This window comes from Taudactylus pleione, unplaced genomic scaffold, assembly GCF_031769625.1.
Source record: "Taudactylus pleione unplaced genomic scaffold, aTauple2 ptg000887l, whole genome shotgun sequence".
NCBI classification, from domain to species: Eukaryota; Metazoa; Chordata; class Amphibia; order Anura; family Myobatrachidae; genus Taudactylus; species Taudactylus pleione.
The window spans coordinates 1,480,806-1,507,683 of record NW_028285288.1 but is presented as its reverse complement, the minus strand read 5'-3'; the positions used below and the strand labels follow the sequence as shown (position 1 = coordinate 1,507,683).

General features: G+C 45.0%; 1 protein-coding gene across 2 annotated transcripts in view; it reads right to left on the bottom strand.

The window, feature by feature from the left end:
- LDLRAD3 (low density lipoprotein receptor class A domain containing 3) overlaps positions 1–26,878 on the bottom strand; it is a 168,469-nt gene that overhangs the window by 85,862 nt on the left and 55,729 nt on the right. Inside the window, exon 2 of one of the 2 annotated variants that reach the window (XM_088459028.1) lies at positions 25,635–25,781. The exons of the other annotated variant lie outside the window; for it this stretch is intronic. Coding sequence (XP_088315154.1) covers positions 25,635–25,781 — 147 coding nt within the window. The remainder of the gene's footprint in view (positions 1–25,634; positions 25,782–26,878) is intronic. 2 annotated transcript variants of the gene reach the window in all.

Genomic DNA, 26,878 nt, shown 5'->3' with positions numbered 1-26,878 from the left:
AGCTGGGATCTCTGTCCATCACCATTGTGGGGCGTACACGGCAGTTCTAAGGCTAGGGGGGCCATTTATCAACTAGTTTTAAATCTCGCTGCGTATGATAAATGGTGCTCCAGCCAATCAGCTCCCAACTGTCACTTTTCAAACAGGTGATAGTTGGGAGCTGATTGGCTGGAGCACCATTATCACACGCAAAGAGTTTTTTTTAAACTTGTTGTGTGTTAAAACTTTTTTAATAAATGGGCCCCTAATGCCACTATGTCAGATCAGAGACCAGCAAAGCAACAATGGCGGCCACCAGAGGTCTTGGATCTCTACATACACACAGATGGTAAAAGTTACTGCTCTATATATGGAACATCCATAGTAGCAGCTGGCACAGATATTTTATAATAAGCATTTACTAATGCACAAACATTCATAATATCTAAAAACAATGGAAGCTTTAGGGCCGGATTGAGGGGCCTATTCATCAATACTAAAATAAAGTTTTAAGGACATTTTCCTTAAATAACGTTATTTTGGTATTCATGAACAGACTTATGATGATACGCACTCTCTGATTTTGCAGAATCAGCCATCTGTGAGGTAACGGGCGATGCCGTTCTGGTGGCTTCCATGCTTAAATGAATCAGCCCCATAGGTAGCCAGCAGAATCAGCACTCTGAGGCGTAACTGGCAAAAGCTTGAATCGGCCCCAGAGGTTTGTGTCATGGTGGAAAGAGGATGGGATAAGATATACAGAAGTCTACTTACTAAGCAGTGTTAGGAGACAGAGTGAAAAGTGATAAGGTGCCAGCCAATCAGCTCCTAATTGTCTACTCACAGGCTGTGTTTGAAAAATGACAGTTGGGAGCTGATTGGCTGGCACCTTATCACTTTTCACTCTGTCTGCTAACACTGCTTAGTAAATAGACCCCACAGTACCACGTGAAATGGTGCTAGCCCAGAAACGGGATTTGGTTGTAAAATTCAACTCAGTCACAGGTACAAGATTAAGCCGGTACTATAGGCGTGATTCAGCCAGGTGGACGCAATGCATGACGCCGCCGAGATGCTGTACGCAGCAGCTGTAGGCCATTATGGCTGCTGAGATCTGTATGGACACGCCAACTAGCGTTGTCTCAAGTCCCCTGCTTGCGTACAAAGACACACCCTCAGTCGCACCATTGCACTTCTAAGAAACCCCTTCGATGGTCGCTGAAAGTGTCGGTCAAGCTGTGACACGCCCCCAAAACAGTCGCAAACACACCTGCATTTTATAATCACCACACCCACATTACCTCCCCCAAATGGTTACATTATTTAATGGAAGTGCAGCTGGAAGCCTAACCTGGCCTGCCAGTGTACTGCGTACGTATGGAGCCAGGTCACGCATGTGCAGAGCAGACCAGGACTGGCTGACGAACAGTCCTCTTACTGCTCCCAGCCACTATCGCCGGGGAGCGAATTGTCAGTCAGTTGCCCCAACATTGTTCTAACAGTAATGTGGGCAAAAAAGGGTTTTGCTGAAAAGCCCTGATAGAAAGGAATCCAATATTTTCACTGTAACATGCGTCAGTTAGTCGCTGACTGCTTGCTGTAGTTTAAGCATATATTATATTTGCACCAAACAGCGATGTTACCAAATATCCCTCAGTGTACTTTATAAATAAAGTCTCTAGTAGAGCTCCACACTGCTGCTGCACCTGACACCTACACCTTACAGCCCGGTGTTCCAAATCAAAAATATAAATGGTGTCATATATATATATATATCAGCGCTGTGTTTATATTGTTCAAAAATAAAGATAAAAATTACTTCTATATGTCTTTAGGTAAAAAATGTATTCACAATTTGACAAAGTCAGAAATGGTATACAGCTGGCTCCAAAATATTCCAGAACACTTCACCTGCCCCATACACGCAAAAATGCACTGTCCCAATAAAATTGTCCAACTGGCCAAAAAAAACTGATCAATACTAGTCCTCTTTGAAGAAAGATCCAAATAGACAATTCTCCATAAACAAGAAGAAGAATTCTTTAATGTAACAAAATGTCAAGATGAAAAAAGAAAAAGAAAACACTGTATCCTTTAAAACACAAATCTTCTAAATAAACAGTCTCTTCCACTTCAATGGTATGAAATTTATGCACAAGAAAGGAAGGGGTATCCTACCGGACCTGTGGGGACCCAATCGCATATGATGTAATCTGCTTTGCCTCTGTCGGTGAGTGTAGAGATACAGAGAAAATCCTATAGTACCTGATATACACAGGATGGTGTTACCTCTCAAGCGGTGGATGTTATGTAAAGCTCGGCTCTTACCAGAGACTGAACCGCTTCTCTATACACTCACCCCGGCTTGTTGGTAAACCTAATAGGCAGGATGGTATACTCGCGTCTCTTCACCCGCGGTTCCAGCTCTATGTATAATGCGAATCCTCGTGGGTCCCGTCTATGCCAGTTCTCTAATAAAGTAATATGCTCGCGGCTCTCACCCGCGGCTCTGGCTTTATGTGTGTAGCGAATCCACGTGGGTCCTATCTATGCCGGTTCTCTGGCTGAGCAATATGCTCGCGGCTCTCACCCGCGGCTGCAGTGTTATGTGTACTGCAAATCCACGTGGGTCCCGTCCATACTGGGCTTTCCGACAGCTGCCCCAATCTAATTCCAAGATACCTTTTCTATGTGCCAGAAGTGAAAAAAATATATCTATAACCTCCGTTTTTAGATCAACTTCCAACGCGTTTCTACCCTCCACGGGTCTTTTTCAAGGCATAGTTGATCCAAAAACAGAGACCTCCTTATATATCCCCACAAATCCGGTGTGCAGATTGTCAGTGCTTATATAAAATACACATTACAGGACCCCATTATGAGTCTCTGCTTCTCCCTTTTCAAAAGACCTGGAACCTGTATATAACCTAACCTAAATAAATGGATTACACTTGTATAGACAACACTATTTATACCAGAAATTCTCCACAACCTCTTGATTAATGGGGAACTTATTTTTACATAAACCATTTGGTTTCAAACTCTCCATTTAACCCTCGCGGTTCATCTCAGCTCTCGCTAATGAAGCTTTGATGTCATTCTGTCTAAACTTTTTTTCAACTCTATTGCTTTAAAACTCACTATGTTTCCAATGGAGCAACTATGTGTCTCTTTAAAATGTGCTAACACATTGTTCTAACAGTAATGTGGGCAAAAAAGGGTCTTGCTGAAAAGCCCTGATAGAAAGGAATCCAATATTTTCACTGTATAACATGTGTCAGATAGTCGCTGACTGCTTGCTGCAGTTAAAGCATATATTATATTTGCACCATACAGCGATGTTACCAAATATCCCTCAGTGTACGCCTAATTATTTATGTATTTTTTAAGTTTTTTTTTTTTCTCTCAAAGCGCATACAATAGCAGGGCATGAATGATGGGGGGGCTGAGGGTTTAATTGCTGCTCAGTGAAGCTTTATTTAAGTCATTTTGCTAAAAAGAAGAAAATTACACTTTATTTAAATTTTTTATTTTATAGATAATCAAGCTTAAGTCAGGGAAAGTTACACTTTAATTAATATTGAATACCTAAGTTAACTATAACATAATTGCAACTGTTAATTGGTTTATAGTTTATATAACTTACTGGAAATTAATATAGTAATTTAATCACAAGCAAAAAAAAAAAAAAATGCATTAACACAGCGTTTCCCAGACTTGGAAACCTGAGGGTTTATTTACTAAGCGTTCTAAACGAGAGATGAGCAGATCGGCTTTGTACAAGTGAAATATTTCTTACATGCTAAGAAAAATAAAAAAGTTCTGTCAGAGATGAAACCATGGAAACACAGACAGCTTCCTTATCTAATTACAATGGTTACATTACCCAAAATTCTTTACCCTTCAGATACTCCCTGTCATGTTATCAATAAGGAAGAAAACATCATCAACTCAGCCTATAAAAAAATATATCTGGGCTGGGAAAACAAAACTAAAATGAGTTTCAAATATTACAAAACAACTTGGGATGAATGGGGGATAAACTTCGCCCAAGGTCCTATTATATAAGCAGACGGCCTTGTGCCGATACATTAAAGCCCGCGCAAGAATTACACGCACACACTACCGTCAAACAACAAGTTTGGCCAGATTGTTATTTAATTATCTTTAGCCAATGACAGTTGTAACATTATTTTATTTACATGTTGTATTATAGTATAAAGGGCTTAGGGCCTGATTCAGACCCACTCGCAAGCGGCTGTCCGCTCGCAAGTGGGTCGATGTTGTGCACTGCGCATGCGCACGATGGCGGGAGCTCCGTCGTGCGCATGCGCCAGACGCGACGAGCGAAGGACTTTCCTTCGCTCGTTGTGTCTGATCAAAGGGGGCGTGCTGTTGATGTTGATTGACAGCACGCCCCCTTTGGTGGGCGTGCCTCCCTGACGGGGGCGTTCCCAAGGGAACGCCTCCCGTCAGAAGCCGGCCCACTGACATCACTAGTGATGTCAGTGGGAGTGATTTTGGCTCTGATAGAGCCAAAATCACTCCGGGCCTTGCGGTTGAAAAACTCAACCGCAGGCTCCGGCTCGCAGTGGCGATGGTCGCGATGGTCAAGACCATCGCGGCCATCAAACTGCACGCCCGTATAGGCTGTGGGTGGTGACCCACAGCTATACGAGCGTCCAGGAGGACGCTCCATAATTATGGAGGGCGGCCCTCACTCAGAGCGTGCGCTCTGCTCAGAGCGTACGGCTCTGAATGAGGGCCTTAGTACGGGATGCCGAAGCTAGGGGTCCCCGGCAGTCAAAATCCCGACGCTGGCATCCTGACGAGGTTAGGATACCAACAGCTGTCGGTATGTATACTAACCCTCCCCCTCTCTCTACCCCTAACCATCCCTCCCTGGTGCCTAAACCTAAACTCCCCCTCCCCGCACCCTAAACCTAGCCCTTCCCCCCCCCCTAGTACTGCTAGTAATACTCATAGAGTGCCTGCTGGATCCATCTCCACTTGCTCACTTGTTGTACATTTGTAATTACAATGGCAGTGTACAGACATAAACAAAGTTTAATCTAAAAAAAAAATAAATAAATAAGTTAGAACCAAAAAGAAGCCATTGTGCCACATCTTGCACTGTTGAGATCAGCAGAACAGAAACAGGCTGGCTGCAAGTAGAATCTTATACATACGTATGTCGGTCTGTCTGTCTGGTTATGCATTCGGACAACCCTGCACCGACTGGGATGAAACCAACACAAGGAGGTCTAGTTGGATCCTGGCCAGATTTTAGGGGGATTAGACACACCTCCCAACTGTCCCGCGGTGGGGGGGGGGGGGGGAAGTTGGGGGGAGCACAAACCGCTGTTCTGCTATGCAGAGCAGCAGGTGTGCAGGAGGAGAACAGACGCCCCCATAGTAACGTAAAAGGGGAAGCCGCAAGGCTCCGCCTCGGTTTCCTGAGGCCACTCCCCCCTTTCCCAAAGCCCCACCCATTTTCGGCCGCACGTGCCTACGATGCGTGAACTGTCCCCTCTTTGGGGGACCTAAAAGTTGGCAGGTATGATATTAGGGGGAATTAATATGAATAACAAATCCTGGCGCCGGAAGACTGGCAGGAGTGAAGATCCCGACAGGGGATTAAGGTAAGTAAAACTAACCCTACTCACCCCCCCTAACCTTCCATTAGGGGTGCCTAACCCTAACCTCCCCCCCTAAGTGCCTAACCCTAACCTCCCTGTCCCCACAGCCTAAACCTATGTTTCCCGGGGGGGGTGTCTAACCCTAACCTCCCCCCGGGGTGCCTAACCCTAACTCCCCCTACCCCTAGCCTAACCCTAACCCTCCCAGGGGTGTGCCTAACCCCAAGCTCCTGCAATGTAGCGTTCCTGCGATGCCGGGTTGCAGGATCGCTACATCGCGATGATCCGTCGCAGATGTATGGGGGCCTTTAGTGCTCCCTGAGGAATGAGTTTGGGAAACACTGTTATACAGTGTAATCTTGCGAGCAGGGATCTCCTACCTCCTTTTCTGACTGTTATTATCCATTCTTGTTTTATTACTGTTTTATTCCAAACTGTAAAGCACAACGATATATGCAGGCAATTTATAAATGTTAAATATAAAATGTTAATAATCCAGCCATGAGAATGTGAATATATTAAGAAGGTTCTTACTAAATAAATGAAAAAAAGCAATTATTTTCACTAATTGCCAGAACAGCATTGATTTTTAATTTTTTTTTCCACTGATCTCGTGTGTTGTTCCGTAGACGACATCTCAGAAGCTGTAATACATCTCCGATAAAGAAAACAGAATGACAACTGACAATCCGAATGTGCAATGGGGTAATTCATTCTCATTTGAGTAACAGTTTGAGATGTAAAAGCTAAATACAGCAAATTTAATATGCAATTTCTCATTACTGATCAGTGGCACAAATCCGGACGACGGGGATAATGATCTTACTGCTGTGAAAACTACCTCTATAATTTGACCGAGATTCTAGACATTTGTCATCTCAGAATAACGGTGTGAGGGTTCAGCGTAGGGGTGTGCAGGCTCGGATTAGTTCGGATTTTCCCGCCAAATTCAGATATTTTTCCCGCCAAATATCGGGTCTCAGAAAGAGGCAAAAAAAAAGTCATCTTTCATGGACTTTTGTCCAGGAATGTTGATGTTTGTCCATGAAAGATTACGTTTTGCCTCTTTCTGAGACCCGATTTTTTGGTGGGAAAAATCCGAAATTGGTGGGAAAATTCGAACCAATCCGAGCCTGCACATCCCTAGTTCAGCGCCTGTTCGCTAAGCTGCCATTACAAAAATACAACTTGGGGACCAGGCAATTAAGGGAAATGGTTGGTTAACTAGATATAGGACTTCTAATAAAAAAAACAACCAAATAGCTCTGTTTTTTTGGGCTCTTCTCCTGAAATCACTAACTTTAGGAGGTATTAGTGCAAGGCTCACACCCCTATGAAAACGCCACAAAGGTTCAGATGGAAGACATACTTATTGACTTTTAGTATCTCCACTCTGGGAGATGCCCGGGGAGGAGACACAACTGGACATGGGGGGGAGGTTCCTATGTCATTAGGTTCCCCCCTCCATATGGAGTCGCGTTTCTCGGCAATCATCTCCCCATCCTGCCCACATCACTAGGACGTTGGTGGGATGTGGGAGGTCCGGATACTCTTCCAGGAGTGCGGGGGGGCTACACAAAAATTCGGGAGCCTCCCACAACAACCAGGAGAGTAGGAAAGTATGATTAAAGACGGGACTGTAACGACTTGCAGAAGAGTGGGAGCCCTGACGATCGCCTGCAAGCTTATAGGTTTTGCTCGAAATATGAACTAATTCCTCACGTGTTCACTCTGATTGATACATAGAGATTTGCAGTGCGGACAACAATGGTCGCTCTGTTCAGGACTAGCTGCAGAGCCTGCGGGAAAAACTGAGCAAGATTTGAGAATCTGGGGAGATGTCAGAGACCCCCGTAGGTGGTAGTATAGCCTTAAGAAAACCATCTCCTCACTATCATCCGAAATAGCCATCAGTTTCTCTACCAGGAATATAATTTGGATAGGATTAATGGCCGCAATCCAGGAGAGCGTGGGCTGCTTCTATGTGGTAGCTTTTACTTTCTGATCAGACATCTGTCTAGGATGGGGGGGGGGGGGGAAGAGAGAGAGAGAGAGAGAGACCACCACCAACGACCACTCATGGCTGCCCCCTGTGCAACAGGCTAAGCAAAAGATAGAACACAGAAGCAGGAGGAGGAACGGAAGATGTTGTGGCTGCCGTCTCTTATTAGAAAGCTTAGCAGGACCTGCAGAACATTATAAATCAATTACTGTATATAAAAGATTAACTGCCCATACTTCGCTCTCATGAGCATTTTGGGCCTCTATGCTGTCCACTGAATTCCCGCGGTGAGCTTAAATGTCTTTTTCAGCCCACAGTAAGGCGTCTGCAATTAATTAAACAATACATGAACTGTAACTGTGTTCTTCTTATACTGAACAATTACAGGGTAATAAAAACCCTTTAAATGGGCACTAATGCAATTTATTGTACATGTTAAATACAGGAGAATGCCCAGTGATCTAATACGCAGACACAAAATGTCAAGTTATGATAGCTCTGGTCTGCTGCCCTGCTAAGGCTATTCATGGTGCCTCTGCAAGAGCCTTGCACAGCGGTCATGTCTTACCGGGTGCTAGCTTATGCTGTATACACTCAATAAGTCTGACAAGGCTACTGCTGTACATATATATTGTTGATAACAGAGAAAAAATAGTCCTGTGAATAAATTAATTTGTAGTAATTGCTCTCTGGGGAGTGCTGCAATGATCAAGCATGGGATTTTCATTTGGACGACCCACAGCATCTACAAAAAAAGAAGGAAAAAAAAAAAAAAGGTACCGCTTCCACCCTAACAGCTCCCACTGCAGCTAAGGGACAGCCCGGCCCATGAGGAGTACTCTGGAGTAAATATACTAGATGCGGCAGGGAGGGAAGGGACAGATCCAGGAGGGGGCAGACAGAGGTGACCAAGCATACGGTGCACACCTATTCCACCAATATGTCAGTCGCATTAGTCCCTGCCCCAACGGAGTTTACAATCTATAGTCCCTTCCACATGGGCATACAATCTAGGTTTCATTTTTGCTTGGGAGCCAATTAAGCTATCAGTAGATTTTTAAATTGAAAAGGAGTGCCCAGAGGAAACCCAGCCAAGCACGGGGAGAATATACAAACTCCACTCAGCTAGGTCTGTTGCCGTTGTGGAAATCGAAGCCAAGACCTCAGTGCTGTGAGGTAGTAATGCTAACCATGGCACCAACTTTGCTGAATGACTTCTCAGACACCAGGGGAACTTTAACTGCCCCTGAATCTCTTTGCATACTCCCGGGGCACATGGATGCTGAAGGGTAAGGGGTATATATACGGGGTTTATAGAAGTGGAGATGTTGCCCATGGCAACCGATCAGGTTCTACTTGTCAGTTATCTAGCACCTACTAGAAGATAATAGCTAGAACGTCATTGGTTGCTAAGGGCAACACCTCCACATCTATAAACTCGCACTTTAGTAAATAATATACCCCTAAGTACCAGTCCATCTCCACTGTGAGGGCCTCATTTATCAATGAGTTTTATCATACGCAACGAGTGATAAAACTTGTTGTGTATGATAAATGGTGCTGTAGCCAATCAGCTCCCAACTGTCATTTTTCAAACAGATGACAGAAGTCAGTTAGAAGCTGATTGGCTGGAGCACCATTATTATCATACACAAGGAGCTCATCACTCGTTGCTTATGATAAAACTGGTTGATAAATGAGGCCCTCAGTCCCTCTCTAGAATTGCCCCTGTTGTGCATGTTATGTACACTTGTATAGCTGCTCAACTAAAAGGTAAGTCTCTTACATAACATAACATAATGTAGAATGTGTAATGTGACTCTTATGTAGGAGAATTTCGCACTTCCTTGGTATGATTGGAGGATGTAGTCGGCATCCCAGCACGCGGAATACTGACGGTCTGAATACCGGCGCCGAAATACCGACAGGTCGGGATCCCGGCACCAATGTTCCGATCGCGGCCTTCCCGAAGGTAAGTATCAGGGTGTTAGGGGGAGATTAGGGTTAGGTAGCGGGGTTAGGGTTAGACATTAGGGGGAGGGTTAGGTTTAGGCACCGGGGAGGGAGTGTTAGTATTAGAGTGCGGGGAGGGGGAGGTTAGGTTTAGGCACTAGGGGGGGGGAGGTTAGGGTTAGGCACCAGGGAGGGAGGGTTAGGGTAAGGATTAGGAAAATACTTACGTTCCTTCCTATGGATGTCGGGATTCTGGCTGTTGGGATTCCGCTGTCGGGATTCTGACCACCGGCATTCCAACAGCCGGGATTTCATACCCAACCCACTATTGGAAGGGAGAGAAAGAGTAGGGACAGTGGTGGCGGGCATTGGTGGAAAGTGGCAGGAGGGTTTGTGGATTTTAGGGCACTAAGCTGAGTCTTTGCCCCCGGGTGGTAGAAACCCGAGCTTCACCCCTGCATACCTTACACACAGTTTTGAGGTATCTCACCTTTAGAAAAACTACAATGGGTGAGTGGTGACTACGCCGCAATTATCACAATATATAAATTCCGCTGCTGATTATTAAAGTATTAATCTATTTATTGAAAAAAAAAAAAATCTAAATTTTAGGATACTGAAAAGCTAAAAGTCAGATGGAAGAAAAGGATGTTTCCGGTGCGGATTATTATACCTACCACAGAGCAGAACTGCGAAAAGGGAAATGAGCCCTACAGATAAAATAACAGCAATTACGCTGCACAATAGTGAAGGCGCTTATGTAGAATTATTACATCTCATTGTCCCTGTTCTTCTCCTGTATTATAGAGATTCTGCCTAACTCAGAAACCAGACCACCCGCAGCCAGAACAGGGAGTAACTCCCGTGTTTGATTTGAGAAATGTATGTATTCACCTCTCACATCAATGGAACGTGGCGCTCCGCAGTTTCCACGTCGGTTATTCACAATGGTGCCATTTGTCCAGTCACGATTCACCTTCACCATAGCAGCAGGCGAACAGTTCACAAACTGCGATGTTGGCTCCCTTGGCCCGAAAGCCAATAATCAGCAATTTTTGCAACGCAGATAAATCTCCTCTTTTACCCATGACAGCAACAAGTGATACAATATGTGTGCAGGCGGTCTATCGCACACCTTATATACTCACCAAGCCAGCGCACAGCACGTGACATACATGGGCTACGCGCTGTCGAAGTCAAATGTAGGTGGTCATAGTAACGTGACATGACTGTATACATATATACAGCGGTGGCCAAAATTGCGGACACTTTTTGAAATTTTAATGTTTTTCAACTTCAAATGCTTATAAAATACTGTTACACTTCACGCAGTGCAATGATTCATAGATCAAATGAAAGGAAATTTAATGCTGAATTCAACACAATAAACAGAGGTCAAATATTTGCATTACAAGGGAGGTTATGCAGTGAAAACAACACTAAGGGCTCTATTTACTACAATCCGCATATTGAATGCGGATTGTAGTGTGATATTACCGAGTGAATTCGCATTGCGAATTCAGGCAATATCACAGGGATTTACTATAAATCCCTTGCAGGGACAGAGCTTGCGATAAAGCTCTGTCCCTGCGGATCCCATCCGCACTCTAGTCGCCCTAAGGGCTCTATTTATTAACATTATTTTTACTAAAATAAAGTGAAAAAGGGTGTTTTCACACCCTTTTCACATTATTTTAGTTTCACTTGTAGCAGGGTTGCCTACCTTTAATATTCTCTTCCCGGGAGAAGCCCGGGTAAGAGAAGCAGCAGGGAGCCGACGGGGGCGGGGCTTGACGATTCGCGTCATTAAGCCCCGCCTCCTCGCGGTAAAATTGCCGCGATTAGGCACAATTTACATAGGGGCGGTGCCAAATGCTGAATCACAGCTTAAACCCCGCCCCCTTCACGGAGACCCGCGATTGCCGCGGGTATTCTCCTAATTCTGCCCACTTCACTAGGAAGTGGGCAGAATACAGGAGAAATGCTTACCCTTCCGGGGGTGTGGGGGGTTACCCGAAAAATCGGGAGCCTCCCGCGAAAACCGGGAGGGTAGGCATGTATGACTTGTAGTTATTACAGGGCAATTGGAGTAGAATTAGTAAAATTCTACTACAACCCCTAAGTATCACTTATTTTTAGTAAAGCAGATCGCATTTCTCATAATTGTAATGGGAAATGTGATCCGACCAGAGTTACTAAAAATAAATTGTAATAAAATACCGGGGGAAGCCCTGTGATAATAACGCCACCTGGAGGTGGCGTTATCCAGGGTCTCCCCCGGTTACCGGGCTCCCACTCTGCTCTAACGGAGTGAGCAGAGGCGGGAGCCGGTACCAGTAATCAGCTGGGTGGTCTAAACAGACCGCAAGCTGATTGCTGTAAAAAAAAGAAAAAAAAATGGAAACATTTTTTTTTTTAACTTACCTGACTCCAGGGGCCGGTGATCGGGCCTCCGGTGATGGCTCCTCTCCGGTCAGCTGGTCTCCCATAGTGCACTGCTGCCCGGTTATCAGGTGATCGGGTCCCAGTGCAGTATGGGAGATCACCTGACCGGGAAGCCCGGTGAAGATCACCGGAGGCCAGGAGGATGCAGGTAAGTGTAATGAAGGGAGGGGGGGGGGTCGCGGGGTGGGAGGGGGAGGTCCGCAATCACAGGGGGCGGGGCTTAGCATCGGTGGGAGGTAGCAGCGACGGTGGGTCGGCGCATGTGCGGGCTCTTAGTCGCGGTATTTTTTTCGAAAATACTGCGACTAGAGTGCGGATGGGATCCGCAGGGACAGAGCTTTATCGCAAGCTCTGTCCCTGCAAGGGATTTATAGTAAATACCTGTGATATTGCCTGAATTCGCAATGCGAATTCACTCGGTAATATCACACTACAATCCGCATTCAATATGCGGATTGTAGTAAATAGAGCCCTCAGGGTGAAAGTCCCTGTGTACTTATGATGTTACTGTCCTATCAGTATTTCGTTGGGTATCCTTTATTTTTCAAGACCGCAGCACAGCGACGTGATCCAGGATTGTGGTGTTAAGTGAAAATGGTCTTTCGTATGCAGCAATTGCGAGAGAAATTGGTGGGAATGTGACAACATCAGGAGTAGGAAAGTTTTGTTTACGCCATCAGGAGCCACCGAAGACTTCCAGGCACGGACCACGAGTCAAAAATATATGCTTAGCACATACACGTCCCGAAGTTTGGGAATAAATCCCAGCAGAGGGGACCACCCTCCATAATCCCGCTTCACTCTCACATGACAGCCCCACCTCTCCCTGCGCAATGACGTAAAACGCCAAATCAATCGCTTTTCTCAACTTTCTTTCATATTGGAACGCTCCTGTAAATGTCAATCTCTGTATATTACTGTATATATTTGTATTTATTCCATTTTCTTTACTAAATACATTGCTCTCTATTCCCAGCTCCCGTCTGCTGCTTTCCAGCCATGCCTTTCTATCATACAGAACTCTTTTCTTTTATTGGTCAGGGACAGATATGTCCCGGATCTGCAGGTCCAGCACTGGATGCAAATGTCAAAAGACAGCAGCAGCTTTTTGTCATTCATATCCCATAACCGATCTCTGCCTGATGATGTTGGTGCATGGCTAAAAAGCACAGAAGGCAACTGGAAAGCCAATACAAGGTATTTAGCAAAAAAGTTGTATCATCTGTAGGCAGAAATCCTTTACAAGTGATGCGCAAAAGAGAATCATGTAGCCCGCACAGTGGTAAACGCAGGATTTCCAGAGGGGGGTTTCCACATGCTTAATTTCAGGGCGAGTGTGGCCAGTCCATGTAGAGGGCAGAGTTAGTACTTAACCAGCTTTAATAAGCGTCATACAAAGTGTATTGTGTGTAATAATTCCAGCATATACAGGCACAGCGATCACAGTAACCCATTATATGTGTCATACATAGTGTATTGTGTGTCATCATTCCAGCATATACAGGACCATAGATCACAGTAACCCATTATATGTGTCATACATAGTGTATTGTGTGTCATCATTCCAGCATATACAGGACCATAGATCACAGTAACCCATTATATGTGTCATACATAGTGTATTGTGTGTCATCATTCCAGCATATACAGGACCATAGATCACAGTAACCCATTATATGTGTCATACATAATGTATTGTGTGTCATAATTCCAGCATATACTGGACCAGTGATCACAGTAACCCATTATATGTGTCATACATAGTGTATTGTGTGTCATCATTCCAGCATATACAGGACCGGTGATCACAGTAACCCATTATATGTGTCATACATAATGTATTGTGTGTCATCATTCCAGCATATACAGGACCATAGATCACAGTAACCCATTATATGTGTCATACATAGTGTATTGTGTGTCATAATTCCAGCATATACAGGACCAGTGATCACAGTAACCCATTATATGTGTCATACATAATGTATTGTGTGTCATAATTCCAGCATATACAGGACCAGTGATCACAGTAACCCATTATATGTGTCATACATAGTGTATTGTGTGTAATAATTCCAGCATATACAGGACCAGTGATCACAGTAACCCATTATATGTGTCATACATAGTGTATTGTGTGTCATAATTCCACCATATACAGGACCATAGATCACAGTAACCCATTATATGTGTCATACATAGTGTATTGTGTGTCATAATTCCAGCATATACAGGACCAGCGATCACAGTAACCCATTATATGTGTCATACATAATGTATTGTGTGTCATAATTCCAGTATATACAGGACCAGTGATCACAGTAACCCATTATATGTGTCATACATAATGTATTGTGTGTCATAATTCCAGCATCTAAAGGACAAGCGATCACAGTAACCCATTATATGTGTCATACATAGTGTATTGTGTGTCATAATTCCAGCATATACAGGACCATAGATCACAGTAACCCATTATATGTGTCATACATAATGTATTGTGTGTCATAATTCCAGCATATAAAGGACAAGCGATCACAGTAACCCATTATATGTGTCATACATAGTGTATTGTGTGTCATAATTCCAGCATATACATGACCATAGATCACAGTAACCCATTATATGTGTCATACATAGTGTATTGTGTGTCATAATTCCAGCATATACAGGACCATAGATCACAGTAACCCATTATATGTGCCATACATAGTGTATTTTGTGTCATAATTCCAGCATATACAGGACCATAGATCACAGTAACCCATTATATGTGTCATACATAATGTATTGTGTGTCATAATTCCAGCATATAAAGGACAAGCGATCACAGTAACCCATTATATGTGTCATACATAGTGTATTGTGTGTAATAATTCCAGCATATACAGGACCGGTGATCACAGTAACCCATTATATGTGTCATACACAGTGTATTGTGTGTCATAATTCCAGCATATACAGGACCATAGATCACAGTAACCCATTATGTGTGTCATACATAGTGTATTGTGTGTCATAATTCCAGCATATACATGACCATAGATCACAGTAACCCATTATATGTGTCATACATAGTGTATTGTGTGTCATAATTCCAGTATATACAGGACCAGTGATCACAGTAACCCATTATATGTGTCATACATAGTGTATTGTGTGTCATAATTCCAGCATATACAGGACCATAGATCACAGTAACCCATTATATGTGTCATACATAGTGTATTGTGTGTCATAATTCCAGCATATACAGGACCATAGATCACAGTAACCCATTATATGTGTCATACATAGTGTATTGTGTGTCATAATTCCAGCATATACAGGACCGGTGATCACAGTAACCCATTATATGGGCGGAATTCAATTGATTACGCGGTCCGGATCTCCCGTCTAAAGTGACAGGAGATCGCGGGCCGCCATTCAATTGCTGCCGTTCTTCGCCGTGATCGCGCCCATAGAGGTCAGGTTTAGCCGTGTAAAGCAGCTAAACCCGACCAAAGTGCTGGGCGTGATTGTGAAAAGTGATGTTTGGGCGCCCAAACATGTCACTTTTCGCACATTTCAGCTCTCATCCCCCAGGGGCTGCGAGCTGAAATGTAGCGCTTGGCAGCTGATCGCGCCCGACAGGAGCAAGAAAAGAATAGCTCCGTCGGGCACGATAGGGGATAAAAACAATTGAATTCCGCCCAATGTGTCATACTGTACATAGTGTATTGTGTGTAATAATTCCAGCATATACAGGACCAGTGATCACAGTAACCCATTAGATGCGTCAGTAGGGCCATCCTGCCTGAGCTGAATGTATTTATTAGAGATGTGGGCACCATTCCAGAGTATTAGAGCAATTCCAGGAGTCTGAGGGAGCAGCAGAAGAACCTAGCACTGCCCTGGACATATTTGTACATATTGGGCTCTATAGCAGCACATCTCTAACAGTGCATGTTTTCCAGATCTCCTAGTTGGTGCACAGGTTATTTATTACTGCCTGATACATGTTAAAAGATCCACAGGTGGTGCTAATTATTTCATTTGTGACACTGAGAAGAACATGTAGCACTAGTAACAATCTATTATATTACTATTTCTATTGTGGTCATGGTGTGGGCTGGGGAGGGGGGCTTCCAGGCAGACGGAATCTCCTCCCCCCCCTGCGTTTGCCTATGCCGCAGGTTGTCGATTCTATATATATCTCCAGAGATGAAGTGCGTTAGGACAAGGTACTGCGCACTTATCGGGGCGAATCTGAATCTGTCAGTCCCATCGCGTTACTCACGGTGTGGTTTTCAGAGAACGGTCGCAGTGACGAGAATTGGGAGTGACAGAATTGTCCGCTCTGGTCGGAGATGTTTTATCAGTTTTCTGTCTTTTGGCAGGAGAACGGATTTGTCTCCATCTCATGAAAATAGACTTTTACTTTACTTACCAAACAAACAGGATACAATGACTCTGTCTGTATGTATGGCAGGCACACTGTCCACCTCTTACAGTGGCCTGCATGTGGCTCCCAGGTGTTCCTTTAATGTGCTGCTGACCCTGGGCTGGACACCCCCTGGGAGCAGACTTCACCTCTCATAAATATTCCCAGGAAAAAAGGCGACAACCCGGACACTTTGTTTCCAGCATATGTGATGTTTTATCTACTAACTACATGCAAGTGGGATGGAGCGGTATGCATTCGGGAAGCCGACGGACCTAATCCCGACAGCCGGCTTCCCAACTGCTTTATCCCGGCGAGTGTTAAATGACGGGCGTCTAAATCTAGATGCCTGTCATTTTACCGATGCCGGGTTTAGGTTTAGGGCTCCCAGGGGGGACTTAGGGTTAGGCACCCCCTCCCGGGATGTTAGGGTTAGGCTAGGGGGAGGGAGAGGTTAGGTTTAGGCACTTAGAGGGGGGATTAGAGTTAGCCACTGGGGGGAAAGATTAGGGTTAGGCACCCCTAAGGGAGGGTTAGGGGAGGGAATTAGGTTAGTGAATACTTCCCTCAGGGAAGATCGGGATTTACACCCATGTCGAGCAGCCGCTGTTGGGATTCTGACAGGCGTCCGGCGGTAAATCATATAGTTTCCGATGGAGCCACATGTGTGATGGAGACAGTATGGAAGGAGCATTTAGCGTACATGTCACTGTGGGCATAAAATTCCTGCCACTGTGACGTCTGCGGTCCTTAGTGGCTGAATTTAGTTCTATTGCTACAGCCATTTTGTGCATCAGTAATGTCTGCTCACTCTACGGTACGTTATCAATCCTTCGAGAGAGCCGAGAAGTTGCCCCAGGCAACCAATCCGCTCCGACCTATCATTTTACAGAATTTACTTGATAAATGCTAGCTAGGAGCCGATTGGTTGCAACTTCCCCAATGGTCCATGTTTCCATTCCTTGATACATTTCAGAAATGGCTGCTTCCACTAAATCTAGGCAACAAATGTGCTCCCAGTGTACCAGCAGCCAGGGATTGATGTGAATAAAATATTCTCTGTAAAATACTGCGCAGTACATGTGCGCTATATAATAAATAACTTAATAATAACACCACACACATACATACAGTGCACTTGGAACGGCCGGGAGGCTCACGAAAATCGGGTGCACTCCCGGCTGCACGGAACAGTGGGTAAGTCTCCCTGCCGGGGTACCTTTCAGAGAAATCATAACATTAATTTAGGGGTTTATTTACTAAGCAGTGTTAGGAGACAGAGTGAAAAGTGATAAGGTGCCAGCCAATCAGCTCCTAGCTGCCATCTCACAGGCTGAGTTTGCAAGATGACAGTTGGGAGCTGATTGGCTGGTACCTTATCACTTTTCACACTGTCTCCTAACACTGCTTAGTAAATAGACAAAAAACAAGGGCCAACGTGTTTATGTCACATAAGCAGGGGGAAAATTACTTTATATTAATATGGAGCTTGGGAAGCAAATACGTTGGTGCAGAAAATGTCCGCTGATAATACGCCCTGTGTAGTTTTGGAGGTAAAGGCAGCATTGCCTCAGTGGCCTTTGTAGAAGGCCTCACACACATACTGTATGAGCCAATCAGGCGTAATAATAATCTCATCTCACCTGCTGTTATATTCTTGCTGGACAGTGTGCCAGTATGCGGATTATAGACCTGTAACAAGGCCATGCGGTGCCCATTTCTGAGAAAATAATGTCTTTATTATTGAAAAAATAAATTATTGTGTCATTTTTTTTTTTCTGCCAAAGGAATTTTTCTTTCATCGATTTCTTTATAATATAACCTGGAGGGATTGTGAAAAGCCCAGAGGGCAGCCTGAGACTCATTACTTTCTGTTTGAGGCAATTAGTGTCTTTAATGAAGGCAATGACTCCTAAGGCATGCTGGGAATTCTACCTAACACGCTGGGGGACGGACGCTGCATTTATATAACCCTTGTGCGCACAAACACTACAGAATAGAGCTACACTAGGGTATGTATTGTAAGTGTATATATCAATTATTTATAATTTTTTTTTTTTTCAAAACTCTAAAGAAATTTTAGAGAGAAGTTTATGCCAATTATTTTTAGTAATGGTATCAGGCGGAGTTTCTGCAATAACGTATGTGAGAAATCACATTACGCTGCCTGGCTCGCCCAATCTGTATGTCGTGCACCCTCGACCCGTCTGTCACAGCGCAAACCAATAGGGAGCTATTTGCCAGTGCAGTCACCTCACAATCTGGCTCACATGGGGGCGGAAATGGGCATCCCTGACCATGCCCAATTTCAGATCTCACCCCGCCTCCAAAATATTTTATTGTGGGAGGATTATTACACCTCGATCAGACCGTCAGGAGAAGCTCAGGAAGAAGTTAAAGGGACTATGGGGAAGGGAAAGGAAACAATGGAACTGCACTGAATTGTAATGCCTACTAGCACCATTTTAGAAAGTAGGCAAAAATATTTCAACCGTTAATATTTATAGACAAATCAACATGAAAAATAAGGCTGGACTGCTCTTAACATATGTAATTATGTAAAGCAATGGTCATGTACATTATTTATTTAAAATTATGATTTTTCCCCTTTAATACAGCAACTGGCTGAAATAAATACAGTTAGAAAGAGTAGCAACTACACGGCACCCAAGGAAGGCCAGATCATCAGGTACTTGGTACACGCTGGTCACACAGGGGGAGAATACAGTGAAACATTAGTGGCAGTGAGACAGTTCTGCTAGTGTGCGGTGGGTTTTACTGCAAGTGCCCTCTGTAGGGGACGTATCATATAAGAATGCAATAGGGCTGTAGTCTCACAAGGCAGCTGCTGTGCATTTAAGAATAAAGAAGCATCGTTTCTGCTGACAGTAAAACACAGACCGTATTCTCTGGACCTATGTTATAAGGTTGATAGATTTTCTTTGTGAAAGTCTAGGGAAGCGATGGTCAGGGGTTACCTATCACAGCTTCTCATGTTTCATCAGGGATCTGAGAGAATTGATATTAGAAAGGTTAGAAGAGCAGTGCCAACCAAGCCTGCCGGAGAGCGCCACAGAGATCTGAGCCGGCAGAGGTCGGGTCTCCTCCTAGGCTTTTAAATGTCACGCGTTTTGCACCTTACAGCCAAGTTCCTTTCTAGGCCCAATGCACAGCGAATCTTCAAACACACAAAAGTGTCACATGCAAAAATACCAGTCTAGATATTCTGACATTGTCATGAATTGTATATGCCATAGAGGAGGATAAAATGGACAGTGTAATTCAATTCAACTTTTATTTTTTATTTTTAACGGGAACTGCAGGTCTACAGTGGCACCAGGTGGGGTGTGACGTTCACAGATTTGCGCTCACCTGATTTTTAAGCTTCATGACAAGCCTAGGCGCATTTCTAAATGTAGTGGCTGGATCATAATGTTGCACTGGTGCAAACCCAACGCGTTTTGTGGTGCATACAGAGCTTTTTGTGAATAAAGTCCTTTGTAGCTATGAACAATTGGATATTGAAGGGGAAATTATTTTGACATATAATTTCATAATTTAGGGGTATAACTTATTTCCTCTGCCAAATTAAAGCCGCAATACCACCCAAATCCTTACATTTTCCCCACCTGCCCCTTATCACTATGCGGATCCCCCGAGGCTGCTCCATGCAGCCGTTTTGGCTGGAAGCCCCTGAATTGTGTTGTAGCCAAAAACTGGTGCGTAATGCTGAGGAGGGGAGGGAAGGAGGGGGAGGGGAAGAGGGGGGTAATGTGAGAGGGAGGAGCAAACACAAATAGCGATGATGGAAATCCAGGGGAGGGGGAAAAGTGAGTAATTATTACGTGGTAATACAGCATTAAAGAAAAAAAAAATGTATAAATAAATATAATGTGAAAAATCATTTTGATTGGAAATATAACCTAATTTCACCATCATCATTCTCCACTTTTTTATTATGGTTATCAGGGCTGGATTAAGGTCTGTGGATGCTGGTGCTTGTAGTTTCACAACAGCTGGAGAGCCACAGGTAAGACGGGACTTCTGTAGGGGCTGCAGCCGATGCTATCCCTACAAGCCGCTGCTTCTACGCATGTGCCTGTCACGGGTTCTGCCGCATGTGTAATGTACCTACAGTATCAGATACTGAATAGAGCAGGAGCCGGCTGGGCCACTGACAGAAAAGGCAGCAGGCGCCTCTCCTGGTGAGGTTCTAATACTCCCAGCACCACAACATGTATGATGTGTAAATACTCCCAGCACCACAACATGTATGATGTGTAAATACACCCAGCACCACAACATGTATGATGTGTAAATACACCCAGCACCACAACATGTATGATGTGTAAATACTCCCAGCACCACAACATGTATGATGTGTAAATACTCCCAGCACCACAACATGTATGATGAGTAAATACTCCCAGGACCCCAACATGTATGATGTGTAAATGCTCCCAGCACCCCAAAATGTATGATGTGTAAATACTCCCAGCACCACAACATGTATGATGTGTAAATACTCCCAGCACCACAACATGTATGATGTGTAAATGCTCCCAGCACCACAACATGTATGATGTGTAAATGCTCCCAGCACCACAACATGTATGATGTGTAAATACTCCCAGCACCACAACATGTATGATGTGTAAATGCTCCCAGCACCACAACATGTATGATGTGTAAATGCTCCCAGCACCACAACATGTATGATGTGTAACTACTCCCAGCACCACAACATGTATGATGTGTAACTACTCCCAGCACCACAACATGTATGATGTGTAACTACTCCCAGGACCACAACATGTATGATGTGTAAATACTCCCAGGACCACAACATGTATGATGTGTAAATACTCCCAGCACCACAACATGTATGATGTGTAAATACTCCCAGCACCACAACATGTATGATGTGTAAATACTCCCAGCACCACAACATGTATGATGTGTAAATGCTCTCAGCACCACAACATGTATGATGTGTAAATACTCCCAGCACGCAACATGTATGATGTGTAAATACTCCCAGCACCACAACATGTATGATGTGTAAATACTCCCAGCACCACAACATGTATGATGAGTAAATACTCCCAGGACCACAACATGTATGATGTGTAAATGCTCCCAGCACCCCAAAATGTATGATGTGTAAATACTCCCAGCACCACAACATGTATGATGTGTAAATGCTCCCAGCACCACAACATGTATGATGTGTAAATGCTCCCAGCACCACAACATGTATGATGTGTAAATGCTCCCAGCACCACAACATGTATGATGTGTAAATACTCCCAGCACCACAACATGTATGATGTGTAAATGCTCCCAGCACCACAACATGTATGATGTGTAAATGCTCCCAGCACCACAACATGTATGATGTGTAAATACTCCCAGCACCACAACATGTATGATGTGTAAATACTCCCAGCACCACAACATGTATGATGTGTAAATACTCCCAGGACCACAACATGTATGATGTGTAAATACTCCCAGCACTACAACATGTATGATGTGTAAATACTCCCAGCACCACAACATGTATGATGTGTAAATGCTCCCAGCACCACAACATGTATGATGTGTAAATGCTCCCAGCACCACAACATGTATGATGTGTAAATGCTCCCAGCACCACAACATGTATGATGTGTAACTACTCCCAGGACCACAACATGTATGATGTGTAAATACTCCCAGCACCACAACATGTATGATGTGTAAATGCTCCCAGCACCACAACATGTATGATGTGTAAATACTCCCAGCACCACAACATGTATGATGTGTAAATACTCCCAGCACCACAACATGTATGATGTGTAAATACTCCCAGCACCACAACATGTATGATGTGTAAATACTCCCAGCACCACAACATGTATGATGTGTAAATGCTCCCAGCACCACAACATGTATGATGTGTAAATACTCCCAGCACCACTGGGGACATTGAAGTGTCCCCAGTTCACATTAGGCCAAGGTGCACCCCCCCCCCCTCAGCGCTGGTGATGTAGCTGTGTGTGGAGCCCCCCCCTCCCTCAGCGCAGGTGATGTAGCTGTGTGTGGAGCCCCCCCCCCTCCCTCAGCGCTGGTGATGTAGCTGTGTGTGGAACCCCCCTCCCCCTCAGCGCTGGTGATGTAGCTGTGTGTGCCCCCCCCCCCTCCCCCTCAGCGCTGGTGATGTAGCTGTGTGTGCCCCCCCCCCTCCCTTTCAGCGCTGGTAATGTAGCTGTGTGTGGGTCCCACGGCGACTGCCCAGCTGCACTGTAGTTAATCTGACCCTGTCTAGAACTAGAAGCCCCTCACTAACACTAATATACTGAATGCAGAGAACACTGTACTAATAGGACAACCTGCAATGTTCAGAAATATAAACATTTTATACAACTCTTTCATATTCTATTTTGACAACTGTTCTGTATTACTCTCTGCCTCTCCTGTGCTATCCCGGACACAAATGTGTAACAAAGAGAAGAATAAACAATATTCGGTATACGTCAGTTACATTATTAAGTTTGTTTCCCTTTAAATCTTTTTTTAAGAACCAACTGGTCATTATGTGTGAAAAATGAGAGTATTCAACATGTCCATTGAATCTATAGCGTGTGTTGTGCCCTGACACAATGTGACTATTTATTAAGCACGTAACATAAACTCTACTTTCTAGTCAGAAAACAAACAGTCTCTGTGTAAAAGTCCCTGCTCCAGATGGGACATCTTTCAGTGACCCAGGAACCGGTTACTCCACAGGGAAATGTTTGTATTCAGGACCCTGGAATGTAGGTAACAGACACACGATACGGGTCTTCATCAATGGAACTCGCCCCACAGACCATGCACAGCTGCCCATGTACTGGGTGAGGCCTGATGAAGCTTATCTCTATCAGGCCTGTCCCCCGAATCACAGGCAGCTCGGTCTAGAGCTGCCTAACACCGCAGTCTGTATGGGCACTAAAGCCTCAACAGCTGAATGAATGAATTATAGTGAAATGTTTCTGTTAAAAAGTTTTCAAGAGTAATTGTAAAGCGGTACTATGATAAAGCGTGCCATTAACAGGCGGCTCTATGGCTCTGTCAGGAGGAAGGTGACAGCCACAGAGGTTAGGGGTCTCGGCAAGGTATTGCAGCTCATATATAAAAAAGGACATCGCTGACACAGTTGAAATTATTATATTAAATCTGATACTAAATTTTGTACACTTGCAGAATACAAATTATTCTACAATTAAATTTTTTTTTTATATATATATATATATATATATATATATATATATACATATATACACACACACACATACATATAAAAAAGAAATTGCTGTTTTATACAATGCTAGCGCTCATTCCCCGCACATCATCCCTGACTCCCTATTGTTCCGAGTTGCAGTAGGTGTTGCTGTCTGGCCCCACCTACTGCGGCAGGAACAGATGTGGGACGCATGAACAAATGACTGAAATCATTTTTGTAAAATGGGGCGTCTGTTCTACAGTATAATACAAATGCAATTTTGTGATGTTCCCCGCTAGGCGCGTTTTAACAAATGAGGGGTCCCATGTGCACTTGTTATCCCAACCTCTATCTTACAGCTATTGTAGGACACATTTTGCACCCTCCAGCAGCAGCTTTGCAGGAAAGCACATTTCTAGGTGCTCTTCCAGAGAGGTAACCTATCATTGTACAGGTCCGGGCAGCACTCATGTGACCTACCATTGTACAGGTGGGGGCAGCAACCATGTGACCTATCATTGTACAGGTGGGGGCAGGAATCATGTGACCTATCATTGTACAGGTGGGGCAGCAATCATGTGACCTATCATTGTACAGGTGGGGGCAGGAATCATGTGACCTATCATTTTACAGGTGGGGGCAGGAATCATGTGACCTATCATTGTACAGGTGGGGGCAGGAATCATGTGACCTATCATTGTACAGGTGGGGGCAGGAATCATGTGACCTATCATTGTACAGGTGGGGGCAGGAATCATGTGACCTATCGTTGTACAGGTGGGGGCAGGAATCATGTGACCTATCGTTGTACAGGTGGGGGCAGGAATCATGTGACCTATCGTTGTACAGGTGGGGGCAGGAATCATGTGACCAATCGTTGTACAGGTGGGGGCAGGAATCATGTGACCTATCGTTGTACAGGTGGGGCAGGAATCATGTGACCTATCGTTGTACAGGTGGGGCAGGAATCATGTGACCTATCGTTGTACAGGTGGGGGCAGGAATCATGTGATCTATTATTGTACAGGTGGGGGCAGGAATCATGTGACCTATCATTGTACAGGTGGAGCAGGTATCATGTGACCTATCGTTGTACAGGTGGGGGCAGGAATCATGTGACCTATCGTTGTACAGGTGGGGGCAAGAATCATGTGACCTATCATTGTACAGGTGGGGGCAGGAGTCGTGTGACCTATCATTGCACAGGTGGGGGCAGGAGTCATGTGACCTATCATTGCACAGGTGGGGGCAGGAGTCATGTGACCTATCATTGTACAGGTGGGGGCAGGAGTCATGTGACCTATCGTTGTACAGGTGGGGGCAGGAATCATGTGACCTATCGTTGTACAGGTGGGGACAGGAGTCATGTGACCTATCGTTGCACAGGTGGGGGTAAGAATCATGTGACCTATCATTGTGCAGGTGGTGACAGGAGTCATGTGACCTATCATTGTACAGGTGGGGGCAGGAGTCATGTGACCTATCGTTGTACAGGTGGGTGCAGGAATCATGTGACCTATCATTGTACAGGTGGGGGCAGGAATCATGTGACCTATCATTGCACAGGTGGGGCAGCAACCATGTGACCTATCATTGTGCAGGTGGGGACAGGAGTCATGTGACCTATCATTGTACAGGTGGGGGCAGGAGTCATGTGACCTATCATTGCACAGGTGGGGGCAAGAATCATGTGACCTATCATTGTACATGTGGGGGCAGGAATCATGTGACCTATCGTTGTAGAGGTGGGGGCAGGAATCATGTGACCTATCATTGTACAGGTGGGGGCAGGAATCATGTGACCTATCATTGCACAGGTGGGGGCAGGAATCATGTGACCTATCATTACACAGGTGGGGGCAGGAATCATGTGACCTATCATTGCACAGGTGGGGGCAGGAATCATGTGACCTATCGTTGTACAGGTGGGGCATTGGGACTTACGACATTCTTTTTCATCGCTCTCATCAAAGCAGTCGGGTAACCCGTCACACTGCCAGCCGCCTGGGATACATCGGCCGTTGCTGCACATGAAGCTCCCGGGGATGTTACATTCTGTGGTGACGTTATTCCCAGGTAAGAGTTGACCCTCTGTAAGACAATGGAGGAGGGAGTAAGAAACAAATGCATCAGGCAAATATGGCCATAGCCACTAAAGTACAGATTCATAATAAATATTTGTTTTATCTGCTCAGGGTGAGATGTATCATGCCTTCTAAAGAGTAGAGAAGTAACCCATAGCAACCCTTCAGTTTCTAGTACTTATTCAGTACATTCTATAAAATACAAGGCAGAAGCAGATTGGTATCTATGGGCAACTTCATAACTCTTTATCAGCCTTGATACATCTCCCCCAGCGTCCCATGAAATCCGGCCCCCCCCCCCAGCGTCCCATGAAATCACATTCCGAAAGTTATTCTATTGCGAGAGGATAATTACACCTCAATCAGACTGACGGGAAAGCTCTGGGAGGAGCTAAAGGGACTGGCGAAGAGAAAGGAAAAAATGGAACTGCACCAAAGTGTAAAGCCTGCTGATAGAAAGTACTTCATGGTATTTCTATACATTAAAAAATAAGTCCAGAATGCTCCTAAAAGCAACTGTCATGAGGATGACAGTGCTGGAGATGGCCAGCATGAGGAGGACAGTGCTGGAGATGGCCAGCAAGAGGAGGACAGTGCTGGAGGTGGCCAGCATGAGGAGGACAGTGCTGGAGGTGGCCAGCATGAGGAGGACAGTGCTGGAGGTGGCCAGCATGAGGAGGACAGTGCTGGAGGTGGCCAGCATGAGGAGGACAGTGCTGGAGGTGGCCAGCATGAGGAGGACAGTGCTGGAGGTGGCCAGCATGAGGAGGACAGTGCTGGAGGTGGCCAGCATGAGGAGGACAGTGCTGGAGGTGGCCAGCATGAGGAGGACAGTGCTGGAGGTGGCCAGCATGAGGAGGACAGTGCTGGAGGTGGCCAGCATGAGGAGGACAGTGCTGGAGGTGGCCAGCATGAGGAGGACAGTGCTGGAGGTGGCCAGCATGAGGAGGACAGTGCTGGAGGTGGCCAGCATGAGGAGGACAGTGCTGGAGATGGGCAGCATGAGGAGGACAGTGCTGGAGATGGGCAGCATGAGGAGGACAGTGCTGGAGATGGGCAGCATGAGGAGGACAGTGCTGGAGATGGGCAGCATGAGGAGGACAG